This window comes from Kogia breviceps, chromosome 9 (assembly GCF_026419965.1).
Source record: "Kogia breviceps isolate mKogBre1 chromosome 9, mKogBre1 haplotype 1, whole genome shotgun sequence".
Lineage (NCBI taxonomy): Eukaryota > Metazoa > Chordata > Mammalia > Artiodactyla > Physeteridae > Kogia > Kogia breviceps.
In genome coordinates this window covers 95,309,461-95,333,740 of record NC_081318.1, presented here as the reverse complement: position 1 = coordinate 95,333,740, position 24,280 = coordinate 95,309,461, and the positions used below count along the sequence as shown (strand labels likewise).

Sequence of the window (24,280 nt, the reverse complement as noted above, 5' to 3'; positions counted from 1 at the left end):
CTCAAATGGCTTTCTCTAACACTTAAAAAATGTACCATCCATTCTGGCCTACCAAACCGGAAGCTAGTTCCTGGCACAGCTCACATCCCCTCCCTGCCACCTCGCTGCTCCTCACGAGTAGTGACCCTATTCCTGCCTTAGAGCCATTACACTAGTGGCTCCCCCTGGCTGGTTTGTTCTTATCATTCAGGTCTCACTTTAAATGCCACCTTTTCAGAGCGGTCTTCCTTGATTCACCTCCCTACTTCTGCATCTCATCACCATGTTTTAATTCCCTTTAGGGTACCTATTATCATTAACTGACATTTTCCCATTTATTATCTCTTTTCCTACTAGAACATGAGACCTACAAGAGCAGGAACCTTGTTTGTCTGGTTTACCACTATCCTCCCAGGGTTTAGAACAGTTCCTGGCACACAGCAGCGACTCAGTGCATATTTGGTGAATGATTAGAGCTGAGTATTGGCAACGGCATCTCTTTAGACAAGACCTAGGCTCTCCAGTGCTCCACAGTGCCCACGACTTCCTATTATCTCCCCATCCCAGCTTGCTTTGCTCTGGTAATTTACTTATCTCCCTGGCTCCGGAAGGTACTGAGTTTTCAATCCTTACCCATAAATGTTACTCTATCTTCGACATTTTGAGAGCAGAGGCTGTGTTTTACGTTTCTTTTCTTCTTCAATGTCTTGCCTATAGTAGGAGAGAAGGAATTAAAATTCTTTGACTATCTCCTACAAGTCAAGCACCAGCACAGCACTATACCTTAATTTATAGCCTCACAACACCACTATGGGGCACAGGCATCACTATTTGTGTTCATTTAATAGGTGAGGACATTGAGGCTTAGAGTTGTTTAGGGTCATACAGTAAATGAAGGATCTGGCATTGGGACCTACCCAGACAACACATACTCAGTATGAACTACTGTGAAAGGGCTGCTCATGTCTGAGGAACAGGTGGCTGTTTTCAATATGCAAAAGTCGAGATGGAGCAATTAATTGGATGTTTCAGAATATTTCATGTCAGGTTTTACTTAACAGTCTGGCTATTCATTTATCACTTTCATTCCACTGAGTCTATAAAGATTTAGCTTGAGGTGTGTCTATACTTGGCGAGAAGAGGCTTTGAAGATGTTAATCGTGCTTCCCACATGATGTGGGTCCTGCACATCCAATAAGTGTCTGCTGTTGACAAATATGGAATCTGACAGGAAGGAGATTTTCCGAAGATAGTTATTTCAGTCAAATCATCACCTATCACTGGATCACTGGACAAAGACAGATGCCGAATATACCAAATGTGTACCACACCACCAAACAATCTTTTAAATAACAAAATCTTATTTTTATTTTTTACAGAAATTCAGATATTCCAACAAATTTCTTTATATCCTGGACCTTAAAAAAATTACACACAACTTTTGGATGCAATACAACAGAACAGAATGAGAAAGGGAGTCACTTTTTTTAAAAAAGATAAAAACATACTTCATATACTTAACATTTAGTGATTTACATGTGTATTACCTATGTACAAATGGTACATTGTCAATGACCCATCTTCAGAGCACTATGGGTATGCTACATTACACTTAGGTTGTATGGAAAGAATTTCTTAAAAACATTTGCATGTGGGTAGGAAGCACTTTTTCATTTTCATAAACACCACTATCAGTGTTGTAGGACTCCCAGTGGAATCTGTAATTTACATGGATTAGAGAAAGCCAATACCTTCTATTTTCATTACAGATAAAGTAGAGAGGTACCTCCCTTTAAATCAAAAATGAATTCTTGAAAAGTTGTGTGTAATTGAATTTAGTAAGCAGGGTGTTTTGAATGCAGTGGGAGAGTTAATATTTAAAGCAACAAATAACTCCCAGAACGGCTAATACTTTAGAGATAATAAGTATTCCCCTAATTTGGTTCTTTAGAAAATCCGTATCTTTGTGAATTGAGTTTCACATATTTGACTGTATATGTAATATACTTTTTGGCTGTTTGAAACATAATCTCATTTATGATGAAAAGATGTAGTACCAGAAACATTTGGCAAAACTAGGAGAGTGGTCCTAATAGAGACAGGGTAAGAGAAAACAACCATGATCTGTATCTTGCTTGATTCTTCTTGAATTATCCTCTGTCTGCTCTTCCAGGGATATATGCTAATTGGATCTTAATTTCGAGTCTAAAAAGGAAGGCATTCTACATATTCCTGTTTTCCGCTCAGGTATAGCAAGTGGTTTGGCTTACACTGATTACCCCACACATACATTTTAGCTTGTTTTCATTCTCAAGCAACTGGCTACTTCAATATTAAATATTTTTCTGTTGTTGCATGTTGGCAGGATATGTGGTGAGGGTGGTGGTGGGGGAAGCCTGGGAGCAAAAGATTGTTGAAGACGACTGATCATTTGTCACTACTTCTAAATGCCAACCAACTAAAAAAAAAAAAATGAGTTTTCTTGAAACCAACATTAGTAAACAAAAAGGCAACTTACTCCTATCAAGTTTCTTTGACCTGTATAAGTTTATATTCATTTATTTCTAAGGCTATTAAATTATTATTTATTTTGTTAGTACCACTTACTATCATTTAGAAATGGGTTTAATGGAATGGTGTTGTTTTTTTTTTTAATAAAAATGAGTGCCTGTCAGTAAGGGAAAGAACGGATATGGATTTCTGATGTTATGTGTGGCAAAGAAATAGAAGAAAAGAAGGTATTTTATATGCTATTTATAAAGTATATTAAATTCCTATGCATATATTAGGGAGAAATAGAAAAAGTGTTTATTTGATAGCAGCCTATACATTATATGTGAGCATCCAAGGTGAAAATGAGCTTTCTATATTTTTCAGAGTTCCTTGATGCTGTTTCCTGAAAGAGGGAAACCTATGTTGCTCGGGAAACTGTGATGTGAAGATGTACTTCCTGTAATATACAGCTTGATGGAGTAATAGTATATGTCAGAAACACTTTCTCATTAATAACGCGTACAGACAGATTAAACTGAACACAGACTTGGTAAAAAGTTTGAAGCGTTACATCTCTTAACCGAGTGGTTTTAACTAATGACACAGTGACATAAATGAACGGCAGACATGGGAACCAAAGGTCATGGCTCCTATGAAAACATTCACAGGCATTTTCTAAGATGCTTCCTCCATAACTGACGCTTGATCAGCTTCTTGGCTATTGAAATAGGAATAATTTAGGATGGACTGCCTTTTTTAAAATAATCTTTAAAGCTTTTTGTTTTCTGTTTGATTAAAAAAGGACAGTTTACAAACTTCGGTACATATATATTTTACATGTTAATTCTAGCACATTTATATTCCTTTTCTTTAAAATATTTCCTGAATGTGCTTTCTCATGAATATTATCTGCTCTTATTCAATGATAGTTTCCAATGAGCTGGTGTTTAATCCGTGATCACATCTCCTTCCAGAAAATCACTCCCATATCTGCCGATCTAGATTTAGAAGGTGCTTTGACAGTGGATGCTTCACTCTCGCCCATATCCATCTTGATACTCTGATCTCTCCCAAGCGTCTTCCTTCTCGATGTTGATGTACAAAAGCTGTTATTCAATTTGTTTAGCTGTTATTTGATTTGTTTTGTGCTCATTCTAGAGAATATTGGCTTAGCAGAACTGCAGAAGGGGGTAAGGGGTGGGGAAGAGAAAGACAAAAGAGAGAAAGAAGAAATGCATCATTTTCTGTCCTCAAGATTTTTGTGCATATTTGTCACGGAAAAACCACACCAAAAAATGGTTCAAATGCACTTTAGATCTGTTATCAAAAAAGACTGAAAAGTTTGAGGCTTCCGGTCCATTAAACAAACAGCACAGTCTTCCTGGTGAGGGGATCCCCTGATAACTCAGACATGCATATTCCCTATGTGTGGGTGAAGATTACAGGCTGCTTTGAAAGAGCAAGGAAGAATGCAAAATGATCCCAAGCATCACTGATTTTTCTGCCTGGCATAGAAAATGTCTCCTTGGGTATTTTCCTTTTCCTTCCAAGTTTTACTTTATCATCTAATCAACATTATAACAGCTACAAAAGGAATGATTATAAAGATGAATCATCCATGATCCAATCACCTTGAGACACGAACGGTTTTCTTCCCATGTCTCTGTCTATTTCTTATCTAAAATGTGCACTTATTTGGTACAGTAGGAATCACAGTATAGATGACATTTTTAACATTATATTAAAAACATTATATTTCCTGTGTTTCCACTCTGCATCATCAGCATCAGTTTCTCATGACTGCATAATATTCCATTCCATTCTCATTCCTCTCCAGTCCACACTCAATATTACATTCTCAATGATTTCACAAATGTCAGATATGTAGGTAGCTTTCTGTTTCTTTTGTTATTATCAAGAATGAATATCTTTGTATATAAAACTATTTGTTCTCTTAAATTCTTTCTTTAGGACAAATGCTCAGGGGATGGCTGCTTTTTCTTTTCTCGAACATATTAAGGACTGTGCCTATATTGATAGAGACCACAAAGAGTATGATCGACTCCCTTCTTTGGATGATTTTCATAGACTTTGGCACTGTTGACCAGAGCTTAAGGGCACGTTATATATTGTGAAGATGGGTCAGTGCACCTAGTTGGCCAGATTGGGGCTGAAAGAAAACAGCCTGTTGGGTTTTGCATCACAGAACACTTAGAAACACAAATTATAATAAAACAATTGGCCCATTATTCAGTTTTAGTCCTCGTTTCACATCTCAAGATAAGATTATGCTTTTTGAATAAGTACTAAGGAAACCTCTGAAAGAGTCTGTCGTTGTTTCTAGAATGTATCCCCTTGTTGTTTTCCAACATGTTTTAAAAAATTTTAATGCACTTTATGATTTTTAACGAACTTCTCTCAGTGAGAGAAGTTGCTTCAGTGTACCCAGACTACACAGGGGATAACTGAAATATGATCATGTCTTAATGATGATTAGTCTGTAATGATTCTTTGAGCTTGAATCATGCTGGCAGAGTGATTTCTTCAGAGAAGCAACATAAGCAAGCCATCCATGGATTTTACATAGTGCTACAGGCACTTCTGAACTTTGTGTGGTCTCTGTTGCCGTGTCATGGAGGTGCTCTTGCTTGATGGAATCCAAAGTTGGGCTTGTGGGTCCATGATTCCACTACTCCAGCATAATTCACTCACTCTGCATAATTTTCTATTTAAAATCGACAAAGCTGCATGCCTGGGTTTTTGAGTAAGATTTGTGAAAGGTGCTAGTGGGGGAGGGGGAGGAGGAGTGGGGTTGTAGGTGTAGGAAGGAGAACAGGGAAATGGGCGATGAAAAGTGGCCGTGCGTGTGGAAGAGAAGGTAGAGAAGGTAGTCCCGGGAAGTGCATTTCTCAGGACTACGTGTGATGTAGGGGTAGAGGGAGGCGAGAGGGAGTCTCCATTGTCTTAGGTTGGCAAATGAATATACCCCTGATTTCATGATAGAAAAGCCTGACGTGGTGTGAACCATTTGTTAGCATCTCGGAAACAGAGACTCCCTCTTCCTCTTTCCCCAGCTCTAAGCTGCCTGATTTGGCTTTATAACATCCCATTGGGCTGGGAAGAGAGCAAACAGGGGTGGAAGGGCTTTAGATCAGGGCTTTAGTTCTGACACCCAAGCCTGGGGAGAAGGGAGCTTCCTACAGGGTAGGCACCTCCCTGGGAAGATCCTGAGCCTTCTTTTTTTTTTTTTTTTTTTTTTTTTTTGCGGTACGCGGGCCTCTCACTGTTGTGGCCTCTCCCATTGCGGAGCGCAGGCTCCGGACGCGCAGGCTCAGCGGCCACGGCTCACGGGCTCAGCCGCTCCGCGGCACGTGGGATCTTCCCGGACCGGGGCACGAACCCGTGTCCCCTGCATCGGCAGGTGGACTCTCAACCATTGCGCCACCAGGGAAGCCCGATCCTGAGCCTTCTTGTAGGAAGGGAACCTCTGTGGCCAGTCTCACAGTTTCCTGTTTACGCCCCACCATCTGGGCCTATGGCGGAGGGGCAGATCAGGACAAGTCATTCAACACCAACCCTTCCTGGATCTGCTTTGCTCTTGGGTCACAGGTAGCCTCCGTGTAGCCAAATGCCTCACTGGATCCCTTGCTGTAATCTCACCGTCGATTACTCAGCCCTTCCTTCTTAAAGTTCTCTTCTTTGTTGACCACCGTCCATATTGGCACTATACTCCCCAACCCCAGCACTAACCTTGGGTGGGGAGGTGAGGAGTGAATGGGAAAAGAGAGAGTGAAGCCTGCAAGCCAGGCCTGGACTAGGGGAGGCAAGTGGGGCTCCTCGGGTATGAGATTTAAGGAGGCGCTCACCCTCAGGGTCATGCAAATGCAGGGCGAGGGCCTCCTTAAATTTTGCATGCTCAGCTCCTCATTTGCCTCCCCCTAGGCCCAGTCCTGCTGTGAGCACAGGCTACACTGTCAGGAGGCCTCCTGGGAAAGCTGGCTGGGCTGGGGTTACTCAGACACGGCTCCCACTGTGCTCCCACTGTGCATTCTTTCTTCCTAGTGCGGGACACCACCACGCAACAGGAACCCCGGGGCGTGTGAGAATTCTGCAGCCTGTGCTAGGCTAAAAGAACCAGCACCTGTGTTCCAGGGTTGATCAGAACACCAACACTCCTTATACAATACCAGGACAACACTTTGCCAAAGGAGTGCAATTAGAATTCTACAGCAATCACTTAAATGGCCTGCACAAAGACTTTTCCACCTGAAAGCTTGGAAGGGGCTAGCCCTTCAAACAGACGCGTGAAGCCAGCAGGTGGAATAGGATAAAGGGCAGGGTTTCCCTCTCCAGATGTTACTGTCACTCCTTCTGCTTAATAATTCTGAGACACCAGGGCCATCTGCGGAATTTGGTGGCAGCATTAGCATGGTTACACTGTGATCTTCGCTTTGTAAAACATTCTGCTTTTTTCAAAACTTTTGCTAACATTTCCCACGCGCCATGGATGTTGCAAAGCTCAGGGGAGGCGATTTAAAAGCTGTCATCTTCTCCCAGGTTTGTACAGAGCAGGGCTGAATAAATAAGTCATTCAATGCTGCTGTGGATCTTTGTTCAGCTGGGTTTGTCCTTGTAACACGTCATGGGCTCCCAGTCGCCCATGTTCCATTTCCAAAGGGCTCTTTGCAAACCCTTTACGAAGCTGTCATTTGAATCGCTGTTCGTGAGAGCAGCATTTGTAACGGCCACATTGTCCAGGCTGTCTAAATGCTGTGGTGTCGTTGAATTTTCTATGTGTTTGCCGGCTTTGAAAGGTCTCCTGTGATCTGCTTCTGCGTATTGTTCCTATCCGACCTATTCAGTTAGGGCTTGGAGCTCCTACTGTCAGGATAGCTGAGGGACAGGCACTGTCTAAGTGAGAAAAATGCTTCGTGGGGGTGGTCAGGCTTTTAGCAGAATAGCTTGCTGGATCTTTGTTGTGAAAATGAGTAAGGGCGGAATTCCAGGCCATTTTTTCTCATCGGCTATACAAGCTTAGTCATTTTCTCTCACTCTATTGTTTCAAACTGTGCCCACCTCCGACAGTGCCTTCTGACACCCTTCATCTCTGGGAGGTTGAATACAGTCCCCTGGAAATAACATCTCACCGTCTACACCCTCAGGTGGTGTAGACAGACTCTGCCCCACAGTGGGTGTGGCAGGGTAGAGCTGGCTGCAGATTCTCTGCCTTTCCTCTCCTTGAGAGATGGGGTCTATGTTCCCCTCCCCTTCAATCTGGGCTTTAAGAGTACTGGTGGTTTGTTTTTTTAACGTGGTAAAAGAAAGACACACAAACTACAATTTACCATCTCAGCCATTTTGAAGTGTACAGTCCAGTAGTGTTCAGTATATTCACACTGCTGTGAAACAGATCTCCAGGACTTTCCATCTTGCAAATCTGAAATTCCATACCCATTATACAACATCCCCCTTTCTCTTCGTAACATACCCCCATCCCTTAGTAACCACCATTCTGCTTTCTGTTTCTATGAATTTGATGCCTTTAGATAGCTCCTTTAAGTGGAATCATGCAGTATTTGTCTTTTTGCGACTGCTATATTTTACTTAGCATGATGTCCTCAAGGTGCATCCATGTTGTAGCCTGTGACAGGATTTCCTTCCTTTTTAAGGTGGAATAATATTCCATTATATGTATGTACCACATTGAGTTTATCCATTCATCTGTTGATGGACGCTTGGGTCGCTTCCACCTCTTGGGTATTGTGCATAGTGCTGCTACGACATGGGTGTGCAAATACCTCCTCAGGACCCTGCTTTCAATTCTTCTGTATATATACCCAGAAGTGGGATTGCTGGATCATATGGTAGTTCTGTTTTTAATTTTTTGAGGAACCTCTGTACTGTTTTCTATTGCACCGTTTTACAGTCCCACCTACGGTGCACAAAGGTTCCAATTTCTTCACATCTCTCTGACACTTGTTATTTTCTGCTTTTTTGAGACTAGCCATCCTAATGGGTGTGAGGTGGTATCTCATTGTGGGTTTGATTTGCATTTCTCTGATGATTAGTGATGTCGAGAACCTTTAAAGAACTGGCAGTTTCTGATTCCCCTGCTGGACTGACCACATGGAGAGGCCTTGCTAGTATGTGGAGGGGGAGAATGGCCTGGCTGAGCCCACCTTCCCAGCCGTTCCTGCAAGGGCCCCACCTATGCATGAAGCCTTCTTGGACCCTCCATACTACTGATCTACCTGCCACATGCCACAAGGTGACCCTAGTTGATGCTACATGCAGAAGAACTGCTCAGCTAAACCCTTCCCGAATTCCTGATCCACACAATTGTGAGATATAATAAAACTGGTTGTTAGTAGCCATCCTAATGGGTGTGAGTTTTTTCAGCAAAACTTTGACAAAGTTTTTTTTTTTTTTTTTAAATAAATTTATTTATTTATTTATTTTTGGCTGAGTTGGGTCTTCATTGCTCCGCACGGGCTTTCTCTAGCTGTGGCGAGCAGGGGCTACTCTTCGTTGCGGTGCGCGGGCTTCTCATTGTGGTGGCTTCTCTTGTTGCGGAGCAGGGGCTCTAGGTGCACGGGCTTCAGTAGCTGTGGCTTGCAGGCTCAGTAGTTGTGGCTCGTGGGCTTAGTTGCTCCACGGCATGTGGGATCTTCCCAGACCAGGGCTCGAACCCGTGTCCCCTGCATTGGCAGGCGGATTCTTAACCACTGCACCACCAGGGAACCCCTTGACAAAGTTTTAAGCCACTAAATTTTGGGATAGTTTGTGAGGCAGCGAGAGATAACTGGAACAGTGGGCAGATGCCCTTTCTCTGTTTGTGGTTTGGATTTGCCGCATTAAATATACTATAAATGACACAAACAGCTGGATAGCTGGCACAGTGCTCACAGGTCAGGAAGAGTGCACCATCTTTGACTTGTGCATTCCTTCCTGACACATGATTTCTAGAGGAGCAATACCTGAAACCCTGTCCTCCACCTACTGGTCTATCCATAGCCTCTCTTTGGGCAATCACTGGTTTGTCCCTCAGGTGGTCTAACTGTAGGGCGTTAGGATCTGTGCTGAAAACAAATGCATGCTCACAACATACTTTTGGGCTGAACTAAGGCCTAACACTGATTTTGTTGCAGGTTGATTAACACCAGCCCTATAGGTGATGAGAAGGTCTGAATGTGTTGTGATTGCACGTATCGATATATGCCCATTGCTCATGTTTACTTGCAGGCCACCCTCCCACTCATCAATCCCCATCAGCACACTCTCTGGCCCCTGACTGCAGTGATGCAAGAAAACAGTGAGATGGGAAGCTCCACACCAGTTACCAGCCCCTCGATATTCTCTAATGTCTTTTTACCCCAACCAGAAAGCTAACACCAGTACTGCTCTCTGGGCTTTATAATTCAGCTTGCATCCAAATTCTTAGTTGCTTTGCGGCCGGGACTTTTCAATGGGCCTGGCTGTGACTGTACCTGCTAGGTGGCATCTATAGTTTCAGGGCTGGTGCCAGAGGCAGAGGAATGGGGAGTGGGGAGAAAAGGAAAGGAGGACGAAGTATTATAATCTTTGGCTCTTTTCACGTAGGACCAGTGGCTATGTTTACATTTTTAGAACAGAAAGCAAGATACAAAATAGAAGTAACTTACTCCTGAAGACGTCCACCACCCGACCTGTCATAGTTCATTTTGGTTTCTTTCTATCATATTTCAGTTTATTTGCTTCATAGCACTACGCATGGTCTGTAACTATCTCATGAATTTTCTTCTTTTCTGCCTTTCTCCCCCATGAGAATGTGAGCTCCAGGCCGTCAGGACCTCCTTTGTCTTGCTCATGAGTGCACCGCCAGCTCCTACAGTCCTGAGCCTGATGGCAGGTAATCAACAAATACTTGCTGAACGAATGGAAGGATTAAGAAACAGAAGAGCATCTCCCTCTCCCCTGCCAATAATCTTACTAGGTCAGTGCTTCTCAAACTTCAATATGTGTAAGAATTGCCCAGGTAGCTTGTTAAATATGCAGATTCTGATTCAGCAAGTCGGGGTGAAGCCTGGGAATTTGCATTTCTAACAATCTCCCAGGTGGTGCTGCTGCTGGTCCCACCCTCTAAGATGCAAGGCCCTGGATGAGCTCCCTGAGGAGAGACTGTGTCCTATTCATCTTTGTACTCTCAGCTCAATGAGGTGCTTGGTATATCATAAGGGCTCAAAAGTTGTTTGTTGAATGAATGGCTGAAACCAACCAGTCACAGGAATCTATGAAAAACCCAGCAAAGCAAATCTTGAGAGACTGGTGGAGGTACTCAGTGACCTGAAATCTCAATGTGGACTTTTAGGGGCTTTCAATTCCTTCCACCTCCATTAAAGAGCTGGGCAGAGGTAGCTGAGGAGTGGGAGGGGTTCTCCTATCCTGAACCTACAAATAGAGATTTTAGCATTTGGTTGTCACAATAATTTTTTTTTAAATGTAAATACATAGAGAGGTAGCTAAGAAATGAAAAATGTACAACCTGAGACAGACCTAGTACATTTTCTTTTTCCTTTCTTCACCTAGCTTCTCCTATTTTTTAGCCTTTATATTCTCTGCCTTTCTTTATCTCTTTTTCTTTCTGTCTGTCTCTTCCAACTTCATTTCCATCTGACATACTCATTTGAACACAGGAGAGCTGGAGGGTAACTGCTCAATCTGTTTTTCTGACTCCTCATGCAAATCTTCTTTGCTGAGATGGGGCAGAAAATGACCTAAGGATCAGGTCCTGGTGAGCTTGCACTATTCCTGTGTGCAAGGGACAATTCACCCTTGACATCAAGCACAACACTATCTCATATGACCTTTCCTAGAAAATAAATAATTCATGAGAAGGAATTTCAATTGTTAATTCCTGAACATCTCTTTTCTCTTCTTCCTCCCCTTGTCCCCATTAAGGAATACTGTAGACTCTATTAAAAGCAAGAAAACAGGCACAATTACTTGGTAGGCTTCCCCCAGCATGTTGAGAATAGAATGTGGGTGCTGACTTATCAATTCTAACAATACTCTCTGTCCAGTTTTAACAGGAAGCCATTCCGTACTTTACACAGGTTGAAAGGCTTTTAATAATGAAGTCCAAAGACACGCCCGCCAGAGGGGGAGAGTGTAGTACCCTCATTCTTAGTGTATTTCACGAGAACTCATAGATTGGGTGTCAATCTTACTACATCATCCCTGCCTTACTGACTTCTAAGCACTTTTCCATGCATAGAAATTACAGATTTTTCATAGTTGTGTTGCCTTCGCATTTCATGAACTATCCTGAAAACATGTGTGTAATGGGTTATATCTGCTCGGCCCTACAAAAATGTGTAACTTTATTCTGTCTTTGCAGATTGACTGTGATGTGCACCACATTCTGGTTTAATGCTTATTCAGTAATAAAACTCTTTTCCTTTTCTACTACTTTTATGGAGAGATTTTCTGGGTTGGGGGAAGATTTTGTTTTTAATCATATTACCCAGACAATAGATATTGATAAATCTCTATTTGCGCACCTAAACACTTTCTTTAATGCCTGTCCTCTTTTAGGACAGAATTTACAATAAGGAAGGAAATGTCTTTTGAAAATTTTTCAGAGAGTGCTAGAATCAGTTTTATTAAAAAGGGCTTTACTAACAATTACCTATTACAGCCCAAATGATGCTCCCCTTTCTTCTTTCCAACTACTCTACAAGCTTCTATGAAATTATGGTAAAGAACAACTCTTTAAAATCATAAACTTATCCTCTCCTTCAGGAAGTGGTGAGGCTTTTGTTTCTTAGGATATGGACCTATGGTCTTGAGTGAGTCTTTAGCAGACAGAGTTCAAGATCATGAGGCTTCACGTGCGTTTATTACCACAAATTTAACAGTCTTGATCTTAATTATCCATATGGGTGTTGGTTGTAATGAAATAACACATTCAAGTATGATGTATGCTTCCTCTCTAGACCAAAGGGAAGTGGACCACAGAGTCCATAAGGCAATTTATAATCAACATCTAATTCACACACACACACACACACACACACACACACACACACACACACACACACACACACACACAGTAGCCCCTGTCAGAGGAGAAATCAAGAACTAATGCATTTGCAACATGGATGGATGTGGAGGGCATTATGTTAAGTGAAATAAGTCAGACAGAGAAAGACAAATACTGTATGATATCACTTATATGTGGAATCTAAAAAATACAATAAACTAGTGAATATAACAAAAAAGAAGCAGACTCACAGACATAGAGAACAAGCTAGTGGTTGCCAGTGGGGGGTGGTGGTGCCATATAGGGGCGGAGGAGTGGGAGGTACAATCTACTGGGTGTAAGACAGGCTCAAGGATGTGTTGTACAACACAGGGAATAAAGGCAATATTTTGTAATAACTGTAAATGGAAAGTAACCTTTAGAAATTGTATATATATTAAAAAAGACCTAATGCATTTAGCAAATGTGTAATCCATCACTGATTGGCTGACATCAGTTAGCCACAAATGACATAGTAGTGTGGGAGGGACAGAGAACAGCTGAATTGCAGAACATTAGAGCTTTTTAAAATGCAAAAAGGAGTGGACTATTCTTCAGCATAGAACTTTTTAGAGGTGACCCTTTGCTGTCAGATAAATCCATGTGCTTAGCACTGCCCAGGAGGCCTCCCATGGCCTCACCACCACAGCCTCTCCTCATGGGTTCCCCACTTCACACTGTGCTCTGGCCTCCTGAATGTGACCTGCGGGTCTCGGAAGGAACCCTCCAGGCCTTTGCCCCTTCTGCCGAAATGCCCTTCCTCCAGTTCTCTGAGTGCCGAACCTCTCTCATGTCTCACATCTCATCTCAAGACACTAGTCCTATAGGATTAGGGCCCCACCCTTATGACCTCCTTTAACCTTAATTACTTCCTGAAAGGCCATATCTCCAAATACAGTCATATTGGGGGTTAAGGCTTCCACGTATGAATTTGGAGGGATACAAGTCAGTCCATAACAATGCCTAAGGCTCCTTTCAAGAAACGTCTGAGATTTGTTGAGCATCTGCTGTGCACTGGGTGCTTGGGACACAGAGGACTATCAGAAGCAGCCCTTGCACTCACAGAGCTCACTGTCTAGCAGGGCTAGGCAGGCTGGGTTAATGGATGACTGGTGCAAAATGGGGGCCAAAAGAGAGAAGGGACGGGTCAGAAAATGACAGGAGAAAGAAGAGAAAGTGACACCAGGGGTGTGCATGCATGTAAAAAATGCCACGTAAGGACACAGAAAGAAGATGGCCATCTGCAAGCCAAGGGGAGAGGCTTCAGGATAAATCAAACCTGCCCACATCTTGATCTTGGACTTCCAGCCTCCAGAACTGTGAGAAAATATACCTTTGTTTAAGCCACCCAGTCTGTGGTATTTTGTTATGGCAGTCCTAACAGACTAAGACAGGTGTCAACACGGCTAACCTCCACCCCTCCCCCCCCTCCTTTTTTTTTTTTTTTTTGCAGATTTGCACTCTGAGACCTAAAGAAATGAAATTGCCCAAAGTCATCTAGCTAGTTAGGTGAAGACTTGAATTAGCCTTCTTCTGACCTACAGTGATGTTCTTTCTCCACTAGTTTTTCATTTTTTCCCCCCAGTGAAACACTTTTTTCAAGTGAAACTTTTAGGAATTCCAGTTCTACACATGAAACAGAACTCAATGCAGCTGCCCCAATCAAGGGCCCAGAACCTCACTCTGCCCAGTCTTTCCCCTCTTCCCCTGTCCCTCCGCTATACACACCTCTGCAGATCTCCAAGGAGTCATGGAATCTAGTGTGAAAAGTACTGCTGTACCCCACGCTACCTCCTCCATACGATATTACACACCTCTCAATTTGCCATGCTCTCTCTCACTGATGTAAGGCATTAGAAACCTGTTCTGAAGTAGGAAAGCCAACTGGGTCAGTAGAAGATAAGACAAGGCAGCCAGAGGATGGATGACTAGGATTTCTGAGATGGAAAGGTCACTGCAGTTGATTTGGCTCTGTCCTGGGGAGATGGTAAAGACCTCAACAAGTACAGTAGAATCATTCAGAAACCAGGTGTGCCCCTACCCTGGTCTGGGACTCATTTTCTAAGCAAGCAAATATCCAAAACATACACATGGCTTCATTCCAAGGTGTACTGATGTTACAGTAAAGGCACTTTGCTGATGACCGGGGGAGAAAATCCCATGGCCTTGGAGATCCCTGCCGCAGAAACCAGGCTTTGTGAATGCTATATGGCCAAGGGCAGTGCCTCCTCTGGACCTCCTTGGATCTCAGTCACCTGGGTATTTGTGAATATGCAGATTCTAGAATCCCAGGTAGACCTACTGAGGCAGTATCAAGCCCCCCATGTGTACATTCAAATTTAAGATGGTTAGCACTTGGGCTTGGAATAAGAGGAAAGTTTGAATCCTGGGTCGTCCACTTCCTAGATGTGGCCAAGTCATTTTACTTGCTATAGTTTTGGCTTTCTCATCTGTAAAGTGGATGTAATACCTATTTTACAAGTTTGTTTTGAGAAATCAAGGTCAGCATTAAACCCTCATCCTCCCTGGGGGAGAGAGAAGAGAGGAAATAGAGTCGAATTGAGAAAAGCAGTTTCTAAGACTTCCCTGTGAAGTTTCTCCTATTTTGACAAATAATAAAATAAGAAATCCACATAGTTTCTTAGTGCTTGTTTGGAATTAAGCACTTGAAAATAACCCTCGAGGGTTTTATAAGCACTAAGGATAACATCCAAGTGCTGGAAATACAACTTCATTGGGGTAGTAAGCATTTGGCTGGAAGGAGGAGGGAAGGAGGCAACAGACTTAACCCCCGGAGAGGTCTGTTTGCTATTTTATGGACGTGGTCATAACCTGAGTCATACACTAGTCAGAACATCTCCCCAAAAAGCTTAGAAATCAGCTGTGGTCCTTGTTCTCTGTAAGACTATTGGCTAGGATTTTAAGGTTTCTCTATGATGATAAAAGCTACCTTTATTGAACACTAACTGTATGCCAGGCATGTACTAAGTGCTTTACATCCATTATGCTGTTCAATTCCCACAGATACCCCTGTGGCAGGTAGTATCATTAATTCCATTTTACTAGTAAGAAAGCGAATTCAATGGTTATGACTTTGAGTAGTATATACCAATAAAGATAATAAAGAGCAAAGGCAAACAAAATCCAGCTCTGTTTTCTCAACCATTCTACTTTGATATTACTTCTCCAGACATGTCTGAGTCTTGAGACAGTCTTGCCTGTCACTCTACTCCTTTCTCTGATCTGCACAGATGAGACTAGGGTCTCAGTTAATACCAGGTTGTGAGTGTAAAGTCCAATGAATGGAATTTAATAAATGTTTGTAAAAAGTGCACTGAATATACTATTATAACAACAAAGTTGTACACATAAGATAGTTTATTATGGCAAAAAATTGAAAGTAAGTGTAATGCCACAATAGGAGATTGGATAAATAAATTGTGGTACTTTCCTACAACCATTTGAAGTGAATGTAGACTGAGAAAGCAATCTTGAGAAAGAACAGAGCTGGAGGCATCATGCTCCCTTACTTCGGACTACACTACAAAGCTACAGTAATCAAACAGCATGGTACTGGTACTAAAACAGAAATATAGATCAATGGTACAGGATGAAAACCCAGATATAAACCCATGCACTTATGGTTAATTAATCTATAACCAAGGAGGCAAGAATATACAATGGGGAAAAGACAATTTCTTCAATAAGTGGTGCTGGGAAAACCAGACAGCTACACATAAAGGAATAAGATTAGAACATTTCCTCACACCATATACAAAAATAAACTCAGAATAGGTTAAGGGCCTAAATAGAAGATTGGAAACCATAAAACTCCTGGAAGAAAACACAGGCAGAACACTCTTCCACATAAATTGTAGCAATATTTTTTTGGATCTGTCACCTAAGGCAAAGGAAACAAAAGCAAATATAAACAAATGGAACCAAATTAAACTTAAAAGCTTTTGCACAGCAAAGGAAACCACTGACAAAATGAAAGACAATCTACTGAATGGGAGAAAATAATTGCAAATGATATGACCAATAAGGAGTTAATATCCAACATATATAAAGAGCTAATACAACTCAATACCCAAAAAACAAACCACTCGATTAAAAAATGGGCAGAAGTCTTGAATAGACAGTTTTCTAAACAAGACATGATGAGCAGGCACATGAAAAGATGCCCCAAATCATGAAGCATCAGAGAAATGCAAATCGAAACCACAATGAGATATCACCTCACACCTGCCAGAAATGGTTATCATCAAAAGGCTACAGATAACTAATGTTGGCAAGGATGTGGAGCAAAGGGAACTCTTGTATGTTGTTGGTAGGAATGTAAATTGGTGTAGTCACTATGAAAAACAGTATGGAAGTTCCTCAAAAAACTAAAAATAGAACTACCATATGATCTAGCAATTCCACTCCTAGGTATGTATCTGAAGAAAATGAAAACACTAATTCAAAAAGATACATACACCTCAATGTTCATAGCAGCATTATTTACAATAGCTAAGATATGGAAGCACCCTAAGTGTCCATCAATAGATGAATGGATAAAGAAGAAGTGGCATATACATACAATGGAATACTACTCCTCCATAAAAAGAATGAAATTTTGCCATTTGCAACACCATGGATGGACCTGGAGGGTATTATGTTAAGTGAAATGAGTCAGACAGAGAAAGGCAAATACTCTATGTTATCACTTATATGTGGAATCTAAAAAATAAAACTAACTAGTGAATGCAACAAAAAAGAAGCAGACTCACAGAAATAGAGAACAAACTAGTGGTTGCCTGTGGAGAGAGGGAAGGGAGGAGAAGCAAGATAGGGATAGGGAGTAAGAGGTACAAACTACTGTGAATAAAATAAGCTACAAGGATATACTGTACAACACAGGGAATGTAGCCAAGTTTTTTTTTGTTGTTGTTGTTGTTGTTTTGCGGTATGTGGGCCTCTCACTGTTGTGGCCTCTCCTGTTGTGGAGCACAGGCTCCGGATGCGCAGGCTCAGCAGCCATGGCTCACGGGCGCAGCCGCTCCGCGGCACGTGGGATCCTCCCAGACTAGGGCACAAACCTGCGTCCCCTGCATTGGCAGGCGGACTCTCAACAACTGCGCCACCAGGGAAGCCCTAGGCAATATTTTATAATAACTTTAAATGGAGTATAATCTGTAAAAATTTTGAATCATTATGTTGTACACCTGAAATATAATATTACAAATCAACTATGGCTCAATTAAAAATATTTAGGGCTTCCCTGGTGGCACAGTGGTTGAGAGTCCGCCTGCCGATGCAGGGGACACGGTTTCGTGCCCCGGTCCAGGAAGAATCCCACATGCCGTGGAGCGGCTAGGCCCGTAAGCCATGGCCGCTGAGCCTGCATGTCCGGAGCCTGTGCTCCGCAATGGGAGAGGCCACAACAGTGAGAGGCCCACGTACCACACACACAAAAAAAAATTTAAAAAGTAAAATGAAAGTAGATCTATATTAAATGAGTGATATCCATGACATATTAAATGAAAAAAGCAGGTTATTAAATAGCAGGTATAGTGTGATTCCATTTGTGAAAATAAAACACATTTATATATGCATAGGAAAAAAAAACATGGAAGGATCTACCCCAAAATGTGCTAATTAAGCTCTGAATGACAGATTTATGGTGTTTTTCACTTTCTGTATTGTCTGTTTTGTTTTGTTCTTTTACAGTGAGCTGAGCATGCATTACTTTTTTTTTTTTTTTTTTTTTTTGCTGTACGCAGGCTTCTCACTGTTGTGGTCTCTCCCGTTGTGGAGCACAGGCTCCAGATGCGCAGGCTCAGCAGCCATGGCTCATGGGCCTAGCCGCTTCATGGCATGTGGGATCTTCCTGGACCGGGGCACGAACCCGTGTCCCCTGCATCGGCAGGCGGACTCTAAACCACTGTGCCACCAGGGAAGCCCAGCATTACTTTTATAGTTAGAAAAAAATCTGGTATTATCATTTTGGAAATTAAATGCCTTGAAAAGAAAAGGAAATTGAACATTCTACAATCTTCATAGTCTTCATGAATTTGTGTTTGTTTCTCCAAGAGGGAGATTAGGAGATGGTCTGAAACTCTGAGCACACCATAAGGATAGCTATGTTTGTATTTTTAAGCATCCCTTTTGCTACCTCCACATAAACTCAATATATTTTTCAATATGTCACTCAATACATTCTTGCTGAATTCATGAGCACTGGAAAGAAAATCTGTGATCAATATGCAAAGTATTGCCAAAGAAACACAATTTCATAAGGACTGGGAGAAGCCATAACAATGGAAAAGAATAACTTTCCATTTCTTTTTCTTAGATTCCTGGTAGCAAGATTAACTTGTGCTCAGAGTAATTCCATGAATGATTCTACATCCTAGAATCAAGGCAGACCAGGGTGGTAATTGTTTAAGTCACTGTAAGAGCTGCTTCCAACAGATGTTTCCCATCAACCTGTCTATACTACATCTCTCTTCCTAGTTATTGTTGCCTTTGGGGGCTGCCACAGAGAGGAGGGCTGCCATGCCATTTCTCCTTTGTCCAGTGCATGTTCACTATAATAGAACATTCTTCTTTCACAGATAGGGAACAGATTTCTGGTTCTTAGAAAGGCTTCTCGACCTCCAAACAGACTTTGATGATTTTATCTGTGATGCAAGGGAATGGGTCTTGGTCGATACAAAAGAATGCCAATTCAGTGACCATTCGAAACAGACTCATTTTGGCAATTAGATGTCTCTGATGTGAGAGGAAAGTTGAGGTGTAAGTAGGCAGGGCACCAGATCAGCAGAAAGGCTCAGGAGATGAACCCTGATAGTTGCAACAGGTGCTACAGTAGCCGAAGTAGAAATAAATTATCTACTGTGTCACATAAAAAGACTAAACATTCAGTGGCCACCCACTCTGGTCTGCGGCAGGCATGATGCGGGGTGAACAGGGGCATGGCTGGTAAGCTTCCTCACCCCTTGTCCTGTCTGTTCTCATCAGCCTTTGGGGCAGGGAAGCACAAGCAGTACCCTCACAGGCTTTCCTGGGGGCCACATTCGATCTCTAGCTCAGACAAAGGAACAAAGTGCAAAGGTGGTCCTCACTGCCCACCTAAACCTGCTCAGCTGCTGAAGGCGGTTTTGGCAGAGCCTGGCTTCCCTCCTGGTCCTTCCCGGCCTCCGGCCTGAAATCTTTTCCTTCCTGCTAGCAGTTTCTCTCAGCACTGGGCACTGAGGTTTGCAGCAGCAAGTGTTCAGAGCCCGCTGAGGGGGAGGGGCTGTCAGTTACAAAGGGACAAACATACACCCAACTTAGCCACTTAGTTGCAGCCCCTCCATATAGACATCAAGCCAGGAGCTCTGGGGCAGGGTTACTGCTCCAGGCAGTGACTGGACAGTTTTTCCTGAGTTCTACAGGGAGTTGTAATGTGGGGAAGGGAGAGGATGGAGCCCAGATTAAGATGAACAGCTCTGAAGGCCCGTTGATTACTTAGAGCCTTCCTCAGAGTCTCTTCTGCTCTGCAGGGAAGGGGCATAAGAATGCCCCCAGCATTATTCTGCTGAACTGTAAAACATTCTTCTTAGATGTTTCCTGATTCCAAGGACTGAATGAGGAGAAAAGACAGAAGGAAAGAACACCTCTAGGAAATATAATTAGAATTGCTCCTTAATAAGAAAAACTGATTGAACTTACTTAATTTTGAGATGGGTACAATATACCAGGTAGAGTGTAGCAGCTTGAATTTTTAAATTTCTATTTTATCAAGGCAATATGTGCATATTGCTAAAAAAAAAATCAAACCATACAAGTGATCTTGTGATGAAAGAGTCACCTGCTTCATTCCTTCTGATACCCAGTCTTACTCCCCCAAGACAATCTCCTTTAATAGTTTGCAGTTATACTATAGTAGTTACTTTGGTAGTCAAAATAATATGCTAATATTCCATTTATTAATATATCAATTTTGGATAATATCTGTTGAATCGCCTTTAGAAAAGTGAGGATTTGCCTCCACTACTCCTCACCTTCTTTCCCTCCCAATTTTGAGTTGGCTGCCTTAAATACTATGTATACCTTTACCTCTTTTTCTTGTTCTCTTTTTTCTTTTAATTGAAATACAGCTGATTTACAATGTTGTGTTAGTTTCAAGTGTACAGTGAAGTGATTCAGTTGTATATTTATATATATAATATTCTTTTCCAGATTCTTTCCCATTATAAGTCATTACAAGATATTGAATATACTTCCCAGTAGATCTTTGTTGTTTATTTTTTATATGGTAGTGTGTATCTGTTAATCCAAAACTCCTAATTTATCCCTCCCCCCCTTTCCTCTTTGGTAACCATAAGTTTGTTTTCTATGTCTGTGAATCTATTTTCTGTTTTTGTAAATAAGTTTATTTGTATCATTTTTTTTAGATTCCACATATAAGTGATATCATATGATATCTGTCTTTCTCTATCTGACTTACCTCACTTACTATGATCATCTCTAGGTCCATCCATGTTGTTGCAAATGGCATTATTGTATTCCTTTTTATGGCTGAGTAATATTCCATTGTATATATGTACCACATCTTCTTTATCCATTCATCTATCGATGGACATTTAGGTTGCTAACACGTCTTGGCTATTGTAAATAGTGCTGCTAGCTACGAACATTAGGGAACATGTGTCTTTTCGAATTAGAGTTTTCATCTTTTCCAGATACATGCCCGGGAGTGGGGTCGCTAGATCATATGGTAGCTCTAGTTTTTGTTTTTTAAGGAACCTCCATACTGTTCTCCATAGTGGCTGTATCAATTTACATTCCCACCAACAGTGTGGGAGGGTTCCCTTTTCTCCACACCCTCTCCAGCATTATTTATAGATCTTGTTCCTTTTCTGACTTTAGTCAGACTCATCTCTATTTGAGATGAAGCTATCACGTGACTGTTCCTTTTCCTTCTGTCTTTTTACCTCTGACTTTCTGACATAAGCTTGACTTTTTGAAAGTCAACGGGGGATTTTCAGTACATCGTTCACTGAAAACAACTTAGAGAGGAACCTCCCCTCTGCCTTATCAAGGGTAGTTTAAGGCCTCAGCTTTTTACATGTCTACACATGATTGTTTGTGCCTTGTTCACACATATAGCAATGGCTGCATTGTACTGTCATGGATCTATCTGCAAGGGTATCTTCCTTACTGGCATTATGTGAGCCTGGATGATAAGAATTGAGCATTTGACCTCTGTATTCTCATGACCTAGTAGCATGCCTGGTGCATGGTAGGCCCTCAATGTCTGTTTGCTGTGGAATGTATGTACTTCTCTCTATTTTTATATAACTAGACTATTGAATGGTTGAAGGGGTGAGGTAACTTAAAAATATGTTCGAATATGGAAAAATTCATCAATGCTGTGTCTCTACTATCATGGTCCCCCGAGTGAGCATGTGTGTATGTGTACATGTATCTGAGGTTCTTGGTCTTGGAAAGAGTGGTCAGAGTGGCTCTGTAAAGGGGCAGCCCTGAGGTGGCTGCCTTTCTAACGGCAATCCCAGAGGAAGTGCCGGCAGCTTCCAGGATGAAAGGCAGGGCTGGTTTCCCCAGTAAGGCACACCAGATCTGCTTTTCTTTGTAACTTGTTCTGACTCTCAAGCTGTTGACAGTTGTCACAAGCAAAACCTAACCCCAATCCAGAAAGTCCCAGTCCACTCAACCTGAACCACAATAACCTGCTTCTGAACATATCTCCAAGATTTCAGTTCTACTGAAAGTGTTCCAGAGTTCTCCTGTTCAGCTTTGTTCATACACAAGATGACTTCATGGGAGAACATCCATTTTTTAGGAATATTTTTTGCAAAAGTCAATATTCGTAGCAAAGGCTGTCGATTCTCTGCTGCTTTCCCCTTGGGCTTTACCATTTCACTATCCACTGGAACAGTGTCCAACTGGCCCACCTCAGCACCTTTCTTCCTGAGGACCTTCTCTGGACACAAGAGCCCTCTCTGCTTATGCATGGGGCAGACCAGAAGTGCCAGGGAATTAAGTGCCCTCCCCTTAGCAGTCCTCAGTCGATGACTGGTGAGAATTGTTGTATACATACTAGCTCCTGTGCCCCTGGACTCCCAGGCTTCTCCGGTGGGATTGAGCTCCAGTTACCCAAGAAGTGACTTGAGGCTTCCCTTCCTTTCATGTCTCCCCTTCTCCTGTCCTACCAGTGTTTCCTGGGATTGCTTCCCCAACAAACCACTTACACTCGATTCCTGGTTTCAGGGACTGCCTATGGGGGAACTCGAACTAAGATCGTGTTCTTACAGAATATGTTAGATAGTCACCTTCCCTTCACTCCAGCTGTTTCCTACAAAGGAATCAGTTTTGCTTTTTCCTCTGCTCCGTGGAGCTGATGCTGACGTGCCCCTAGTGGAAGTTGCTACACATCTTTGTGGGAAAGTTTATGGGGAAATAGCTGCCAGCATAACAAGCTTTGACATGAAAAGAGAAAGTGCCATGGATTCCTTTAAGACATAGCAAGAAAGTCACAAAGCAGATTCTCCATCCATAGTTAGATGTCGAGAGTAGTTAAGTAAGCGCTTTCGTGAAGTTACATCAGGCTTCCCTTCCATTGACCCCTGACACCCAGGGAGGCCTGCAAGAGTTTTAATGTGATTTCTGGAATGTGCTTAACTTTCGGAGAGGGAATAGTTTAGCCCCTGGGAGAATTCCATTACTATAATTTTGCAATAGAAACGCTTCCTATTGCCTAATCTTCTTAGCTGTTTATGGACAGTAAGTGGGTAAAAGCTGAGTTTGTGACTTGGTAATTGTGAGTATATATATTTTGGAGTGCTTAGAATGTGGACTAAAGAAGAGATTATTTATGTGTACAGAGAGGAGGTACAGAACTCCAGAAATGACCACTATTGAAATAGGGGGCATGTCGTATCCAAGTAGCCACCATAAGGTAACACAAGGGAGGAAAAAAAGAGAGGAACTAGTTACTCCAATCTTTCTCCACCTCTCCTGATAAATAAATAAGACCTTCGATGTAACCTTGAAACGACTCGTCAGTAGCCATCCTTACTTAGGTTTGTACTTTTGCTTAGTTTCGTATCATTCACTCAACAAATATTAATTGAGCATATATGGTGCATCAGGCACAGTTCTAGGCACTAGGGACATACTGGTGGACAGAAGAGAATAAGTCCCAGCACTCACAGACCTTACACTCAAACGGGGAGGTAGACAATAAACAAATAAACATACACTATACTATATCAGGTTGTTTTAAGTGCTATGAAGAAAAAGAAATCAGGGTAAGAAAAGAGTTGCTATTTGGGGGCAGGAGGTCAGGGAGGGCTTCTCTGCATGAAGTGAGGGAACAAGACATCTGGGGGTCTCCACCTTCTGGGTGGAGGCATTGGCAAAGAGAAAGGCAGGAGGAAGAGCAGGGAAGCCAGGGTAGCAGGAGACAGGAGACGGGTCAGCGACGCGGATGGGCAAGTCCTGTGGCATGCTCGGACCATGGTAAGGCATCTGATTTTATTTATTTATTTATTTTTGTGCTACGCGGGCCTCTCACTGTTGTGGCCTCTCCCGTTCGGAGCACAGGCTCCGGACGCGCAGGCTCAGCGGCCATGGCTCACGGGCCCAGCCGCTCCGCGGCACGTGGGATCTTCCCGGACCGGGGCACGAACCCGCGTCCCCTGCATCGGCAGGCGGACTCGCAACCACTGCGCCACCAGGGAAGCCCTGATTTTATTT

General features: G+C 42.4%; 1 protein-coding gene across 3 annotated transcripts in view; it reads right to left on the bottom strand.

The window, feature by feature from the left end:
- Positions 1–1,326: 1,326 nt before the first annotated feature.
- The window catches only part of LHFPL3 (LHFPL tetraspan subfamily member 3), a 545,073-nt gene continuing 522,119 nt past the window's right edge, over positions 1,327–24,280 (bottom strand). For 2 of the 3 annotated variants that reach the window (XM_059074562.2, XM_067042800.1), the window contains one exon: positions 1,327–3,650. In XM_059074562.2, the coding sequence (XP_058930545.1) occupies positions 3,622–3,650 (29 nt within the window). In that variant the 3' untranslated portion in view covers positions 1,327–3,621. The remainder of the gene's footprint in view (positions 3,651–24,280) is intronic. The other variant, XM_067042802.1, reaches the window with a different exon arrangement.